Here is a 7,697-nt window from a genome sequence, read left to right on the forward strand (position 1 = left end):
AAACTAAATTCTAAATTAAATATAGATGAATCCCTAAAGCTAAGTTATTGAGTTTCTCTTTTTTGTTTTGTTCTTTGTCATCACAGCAGCTGGTTATTAGGCTATTTGGCTGCTATAACTTTAAGAGCTACCGCTGCTCAACGTGACAAGGATCTGACACGCATCGTAATGCCTCATAACCTTTTATATATTATTGCGCTTTAATATGAAATTATATACAGCGCACCGGCGCATTTGTGCGTGCAATTGAAGAGCATGCGCTACGAGCACAGAATAAACGGGTGACAGGACAAGAAAATTAGTTTTTACTGACATATGACCAAAAAAAGATCAAAATTTTGTTAGTTTTTCCTTAAAACAAGCAAAAATATCTGCCAATGGGGTAAGAAAAATAATCTTAATTCAAAGCTAAACAAGATTTTTTTTCTTGCCCCATTGGCAGATATTTTGCTTGTTTTAAGCAAAAACTAACAAAATGTTGATATTTTTTTACACAAAACAAGACATAATATCTTAAGTCATTTTACTTGTACAGTAAATTCATCTTGATTCAAGTATTTTTAGATATTTATACTAGAAAACAAGACAAAAATACTAAGTAAGAGAATAATTTTTTTTAGTGCTGCGTTCACTGCGTTAAATATCTTTTGGAACAAAAATTAATTGCATGTGTTAATACGCTAATTTTGACAGCACTAATCTATATAATAATAAGTAGCAGTAGCGGCGAGTGTAAAGTGAGTGCTGTCTGCAGATCCGAGCCTGTGGTCGGCGGATCACGTGCGTCAGTGGCTGGAATGGGCCGTGAAGGAGTACGGGCTTCCCGAGGTGGACCTGTCTCTCTTCCACAGCATCGACGGGAAGGAGCTCTGCAAGATGAGCAAAGACGACGTCCAGCGCCTGACCAGCAGCTACACGGCCGAGATCCTGCTGTCTCACCTGCACTACCTCAGAGAGAGTGAGTGTGTGTCTGCATCATCGGTTCATCACGACGCTTCATAATGCTCACAGTCACATGACTCACTGCACATTTAACATGCAATAACATGCATACTGGATTCTGATTGGCTGGCAGGTATGCATTAAAACCGTTTAATGCACAGGTAGTTCAATGTCAGTTTAATCACCGTTCTATATTAATGCGCTGCTTTTATTGAGAGAGAGAGAACGGAGATCGCGCTGCGCACACAGAAACATTCAGGAGCACAAAAACTTGTTGTAATTCACACACAGCTGTCATCTCTCTCTTTCTCTCTCGATTGATAATTAATTCAAATAAATGTGATCTTACTGCACTATTTCATCTCTGAGTCTGATTTGAAGCGGGCAGAATGCTAGCACTAACGAGCTGTAACTGATAAAAATAACCATAATTTTTTACAAATATTGTGCTGCAAACATCATTAACAGCTTTAACTTATCAATGCTTGCAAATGACCATGGTATAAGCGGGATAATGCACAGCAAGCTGTGTTATAGCTGTGCGAATCTTTTATACCTGTCCAGGTCATGCTTCCCCCTAAAATCAAATGAGAAAAATATATTTTTATTTTATAATTATATAAAATTGTTGTATTTTACTTTCCTTTTTTAAAGATATTTGTGACCCTGGACTACAAAACCAATCATAAGGGTCAATTTTTTAAAATTAAGAGTTAATAAGCTGAATAAATAAGCTTTCCATTGATGTATGGTTTGTTAGGATAGGACAATATTTGGCTGAGATACAACTATTTGAAAATCTGGAATCTGAGGGTGCAAAAAAATCTAAATATTGAGAAAATCATCTTTAAAGTTGTTCAAATGAAGTTCTTAGCAATGCATATTACTAATCAAAAATTAAGTTTTTATATATTTACGGTAGGAAATGTACAAAATATCTTCATGGAACATGATCTTTACTTAATATCCTAATGATTTTTGTCATAAAAGAGAAATGTTTTTAATATGTTTTATAATTTTGACCCATACAATGTATTGTTGGCTATTGCTACAAATATACCTGTGCTGCTTATGACTGCTTTTGTGCTCCAGGGACACATATTTGAGTTTGTGTTCTGATATAACAATATTACTTACAGGTGTGCTTCATGAGAGGCCGTGTGAGACTGCTTTTGTGTTCCAGGGTAACGTTTTATAATTTTAATAGTATTTTTATATTTTAATTTTATATTTTTAAATTAAGTAAAATTCTAATTATTAAAAATATATGATTTTGAAACTTTAAGTTGGCTTGGAAAAAGCCTAGCCAGAAAGTTTTGCAAAGTTTTAAAAGCTTGCAGTCTGAAGGTTTTCAGTTTGAAGTAGTTTAGCATGTTGATAACATGATTAGCATTTTCTTAGCACATTGCTAGTATGATTAGCTAGTTATTAGCATGTTTCTAGAATGACTAGCATGTTGCTAACATGGTTAGCATGTTATTAGCATGTTTGTAGCATGATTAGCGTAATTAACATGTTATTAGCATGTTTTAGCATGATTAGCATGTTGCTAACATGATTAGCATGTTACTAGCATGTTGTTAGCATGATTAGCTAGTTAATAGCATGTTTCTAGCATGACTAGCATGATGTTAACATGGTTAGCATGTTATTAGCATGTTTCTAGCATGATTAACATGCTGCTAGTATGTTTTTAACGTGATTTAACATTGTAAATGAAAAAAAATCCAGCTAAAAACAAGGTAAAACCAGCTGATTCAATAAAAAAACAGCTAGAGACCAGTTAAAATCAGCTAAAACCAGCTGATTTAACAAAAAGCCAGCTAAAAAACAGTTAAAACCAGCTAATACCAGCTGAGCCAGTCAAAAACCAACTAAGACCAGCCTAGGCTAGTTGTCTAGTCTTAGCTGGTTTAAGCTGAAAGTAGCTTAAGGTTTAAACTTGGTTGGTCTTTTAGCAGGTCTCCCAGCTTGACCTGCTAAGACCAGCCTGACCAGCTAAAAAGTTGCCAAAACCACTTTAAAACCAGCCTGGAAGCAGCCAACCAGCTAGACAGATTAGAAATATTAGATAGAGTGGAAGCTTAAATGAGTTTGAATGGGTTAGAAATAGTACATAGTCTGATGGAGTCTAATGGGCTTCAGTGTGTTTAGATTCGAATTTTTGACAGTTGGAGTTTGAATAGTCTTGGCTCATCTGAACATTCCGTCAATGTAAGTCTATGGGATTTTTATGATTTTTAATCTTCAGTTTTAAGAAAACCGTAAGTCCGATCAGTCTGAAAAGATAAAGCACACTAAGTCAGATCAGTCTGAAGAGCTGGGCTGAGTTTGGTGGTTCTAGCTTGAAATCTCTAGGAGGAGTAGCATTCAGAAATTTAGTCGAAGAAGATGAAGCTTAAATAGAATATCAGTAAGTTGGCTTTTTCAAGCCTGTAAAGTTGTACTCTTTCTTTCAACTTACCTTCGGATGTTTAGTCATGTTTATTTTGTGCTGAAGCTGGTATTAAACAGAATTTGAAATCTGAGACTTTGTTTCATATTAAAAGTACCAAAGCACAATGCTTATTGCGATTTATTGGATGGGAAGTGCCCTTCAATGTTCCATTAACTGAAAACAGGCTACACTAATCGATTCTTGGGATTTAAGAATTGATATCGTTCCGTAAAAATGAGAATCGATTAATATCGAAATATCGATATTTTTTACCCAGCCCTAATTATAATTCATTTCTTGTTGATGATTTTGGGGTGAAACATGAAGACGAGATCAGAGTTCTTAGATATGCATGAGATGAGAGAGAGACAGACGATCCTGTCTGCGGCTCAAACACTGTTTTTATCCGCCATCACACACACAGCATGCATCTATCCTTCTGTCTGTCTGTCTTCATCGGTCTCTCTCTTTCAGTCAGCATCATGTCACAGGATGTTTGATGAGTTGTTTGATTCTCTTTATTTTTCACGTGTCATGGATGTTTTGTTTCTCAGCTCCACTTCCTCACTTGACTTCAGATGATGTTGACAAAGCCTTGCAAAACTCCCCGCGGTTAATGCATGCTCGCAATACAGGTAAGCAGCCCTGTGGCCCCGCCCCTGACTCCGCCCCTGGCCCCGCCCACACCGCTTACACAAACACTGCGCTGCGCTTCCCCTGCTCTTCTGAATGAGATCAGACTGTCAGACATGGCTCTCGCTGATCTGTGTCTCAGGAGGAGCCAGCTTCATCTTCCCAAACACCTACCCTTCAGACGCCAGCAGAGCAGACGTGAGTTTCCACAGCCGGCGCTCTGGATGGACTCAGCCGGCGTCTGCAGCTAAAGGTCAGTCAGAAGCCCATGTGCTGCACACGTTACGCCACTGATGCTCACGATTAACCTGAATGTGTGTGTGTTCATTAGCTTCTCAGAGTCCTGCTGCCATCATGAGCAAAACCCAAGAGCAGAGAGCTCAGTTAGGTGAGAACTGCACTCACAAACACTGACTTTATTTTCATATTCTGTTTCCATTTTAATTTGAGTTAGTTTTAGTGATTTTGTCATTCTTATTAGTATTTTTGTCTCTATAGTTTTAATAATTTAATACACATCTGATTTCTTTCCTAACTGTTTACAGTCACATACATAATCACTATGAATTCTTTTCACAGCTTGTAAGTCGCTTTGGATAAAAAACGTCTGCTAAATGAATAAATGTAAATGTAGCTTAATAGCTCATTTTAACATCATGCACATCCCACACTTTTTTTCCTCATTCATGCATGTTTATTACGCTAAATAGTGGGGGTCAATAGTGAATTATGCAGCAGGATCATAAAAAATGCATTATTTTTTTGATTTTGTGTTATACCTAGAACTACCCTCCAGTTCCCTTTCAGGCAGTCACGTTCGACGTTATGTCAGTAGTGACTGACGAATTGGGACCTTCGCTAGAGAGACCAATCACCTTCGAGTGTTAACAAAACAAGCCAATAAGTGTTGGCGTACGATCTCTGCGTCGCGCGCCCCGCAGCGCGGGTATAGAAGGAGCGCGTGAGCAGATGCACATTCAGCTTTTCACTTCGGAGCCGAGCCTTTCAGCTGGTCTGGTTACCGAGCACTGTGTCTACAAGACAGCGTGTAGTGTTGGTGTTACGGCGTGTCAGCGGGGGTTGCTGGTCCAGTGCTGCTGCTGGTGTTGGACGGCGTGCTGCAGCTCCTCAAACTGTGGTCACGCTGCGACTTCTCCTGGGCGCTTCAACACTTTTTTCCTAAAAGAGCATCTAAAAGAGCAAATGATAAGGTGGCTGAGACTCCGGACAGGGCGGGGTCTATCATCTCATTCGGGCCTCCGGCAGATGACAGGATGTCGATCACTGCATCGGGGGACGAGCTAGGCTCTGGAGATGAGAACTCGGCTGCACTGCCTCCGTCAGGAAGAGTGGCGTTGCCCGAGTCAGATCCAGAGCTGACTACCTTTTTCTGCCCGAAACAGAGCTAGTGCTTCTTCCGTCCTCACTGCCCTCGATGGCGGGGCGGCTAAGGGGTATGTGGAGATCCCCCCAGTCGAGCGCACTATTGCGATGCAGCTCTGCTCGCAAAGCGCCGCTTGGCGGGGTAATCCGCGCCTCCCGTCCAGGGCCTGTAAGTTCTCGTCCGCTCTAACGGCCAAGGCTTACAGAGCTGCTGGACAGGCCGCCTCCGCCCTGCACGCCATGGCCCTCCTGCAGGTCTACCAGGCCAAGGCGTTGAAGCAGCTGCACGAGGGCAGTTCTGACCTTGGGGTAATGCAGGAACTGCGCACAGCGACGGACCTCGCCCTCTGGTCGACGAAAGTCACAGCGCGGTCCCTCGGTCAGATGATGTCCACCCTGGTGGTCTAGGAACGACATCTATTGCTGAACCTGGCAGATATGAGGGAGGCCGTCCGCTCTAACGGCCAAGGCTTACAGAGCTGCTGGACAGGCCGCCTCCGCCCTGCACGCCATGGCCCTCCTGCAGGTCTACCAGGCCAAGGCGTTGAAGCAGCTGCACGAGGGCAGTTCTGACCTTGGGGTAATGCAGGAACTGCGCACAGCGACGGACCTCGCCCTCTGGTCGACGAAAGTCACAGCGCGGTCCCTCGGTCAGACGATGTCCACCCTGGTGGTCCAGGCACGACACCTATGGCTGAACCTGGCAGATATGAGGGAGGCCAACAAACACCGTTTCCTGGACTCCCCGATCTCCCAGGCTGGCCTCTTCGATGATGCGGTGGAGAGCTTCGCCCAGCAGTTCTCCGCTGCACAGAAGCAGACGGAGGCGATCAGACACATCCTGCCCCGGCGGCCCGCTGCTGTCATCACCCCGCCGCCGGCTGCAGTCCCTCCGTCCGCTCGTCGCCGAGGGCGCCCTACTACTGCCTCCACCTTCGCTCCAGCTCGGCCTCAACAGCAGCCTCCACACCGGCCGCAGCGTGGAGCTGGCAGCAGGAAAGCGGCGCAGCCTGTCTCTGCCCCTGCCAGGCCCGTAAAGCACCAGGGCAAGCGGTGTCCCTGAGACGGGCGACCCGGAGACTCTGGATCCTGCTCTTCAGGAGGTGGTGAGGGCACCACTCCTTCCCCCGGAGGAGGGCCGGGTGGAGAATCTTTTGTTTCCTTTTTGTTTTGTTCAAAACCCCAGCCAGTGGTACCCAAACATTCAACAAAAGAGCAGTTTCCTATTTCTCCGGGTCTGAAGAGCGCGAGGATGGGCGAGGATTCCGCTTGTTCGGGTCCTGGGGGCCTGGCTAGCGCTCCCCAGACCGTCTTGCTGGCTCACGAGAACCATCAGACTCGGCTATGCGATTCAGTACGCCCGGCGTCCTCCCAAGTTCAGGGACATTCGGTTCACCTCTGTGCCGAGCAAGGATGCTCCCGTCTTGCGAGCGGAAATCGCAGTCCTACTGGCAAAGGACGCGATAGAGCCGGTCCCTCCAGCCGATATGAATTCGGGGTTTTACAGCCCCTACTTCATTGTACCCAAGAAAGGCGGTGGGTTATGACCAATCCTGGACGAGCATATCAGTACAAGGTCCTCCCCTTCGGGCTATCCCTGTCGCCTCGTGTCTTCACCAAGGTCGTGGAGGCAGCCCTCGTTCCGTTGAGGGAAAGAGGCATTCGCATTCTCAACTACCTCAATGACTGGCTCATACTAGCTCAGTCTCAGGATCTGTTGAGCGAACACAGGGACTTGGTGCTCTCGCACCTCAGCCAGTTGGTCTTTCAGGTCAACTGGGAAAAGAACAAACTCTCCCCGACGCATAGGATCTCTTTTCTCGGTATGGAGTTGGACTCGGTCGAACAGACAGCACGCCTCACGCAGGAACGTGCTCAGTTGGTGTTGAAGCAGGAGGGCGGTTCCACTGAAACAGTTTCAGAGGCTCCTGGGGCATATGGCATCCCCTGCTGCGGTCACGCTGCTCGGATTGCTTCATATGAGACCGCTTCAGCATTGGCTTCACGACCAAGTCCTGAGATGGGCATGGCAACGCGGTACTTACCGGGTCCCAGTCACCCCGTCTTGTCGCCAGACCTTCAGCCCGTGGTCGGACCTTGCCTTTCTCCGGGCAGGGGTTCCCCTAATGCAAGTGTCCAGGCATGTTGTTGTCTCAACAGATGCCTCTGCCATAGGCTGGGGTGCCATGTGCAACGGGCATGCAGCATCGGGCACCTGGACAGGGCCTCGTCTGCAGTGGCATATCAATTGCCTCGAGTTGCTAGCAGTATGGCTTGCTCTGCGCCGCTTCAAATCGCTGCT

General features: G+C 45.3%; 1 protein-coding gene across 2 annotated transcripts in view; it reads left to right on the forward strand.

The window, feature by feature from the left end:
• Positions 1-789: 789 nt before the first annotated feature.
• LOC107744210 (ETS transcription factor ERG) overlaps positions 790-7,697 on the forward strand; it is an 11,197-nt gene continuing 4,289 nt past the window's right edge. Inside the window, exons 1-3 of one of the 2 annotated variants that reach the window (XM_016557734.1) lie at positions 790-958; positions 3,934-4,014; positions 4,155-4,265. In XM_016557734.1, the coding sequence (XP_016413220.1) occupies positions 877-958; positions 3,934-4,014; positions 4,155-4,265 (274 nt within the window). In that variant the 5' untranslated portion in view covers positions 790-876. Of the gene's footprint in view, positions 959-3,933; positions 4,015-4,154; positions 4,266-4,343; positions 4,401-7,697 lie in introns of both variants that reach the window. The other variant, XM_016557735.1, reaches the window with a different exon arrangement.

The sequence above is a fragment of the Sinocyclocheilus rhinocerous genome, unplaced genomic scaffold (genome assembly GCF_001515625.1).
Source record: "Sinocyclocheilus rhinocerous isolate Xijiao unplaced genomic scaffold, SAMN03320098_v1.1 scaffold2753, whole genome shotgun sequence".
Lineage (NCBI taxonomy): Eukaryota > Metazoa > Chordata > Actinopteri > Cypriniformes > Cyprinidae > Sinocyclocheilus > Sinocyclocheilus rhinocerous.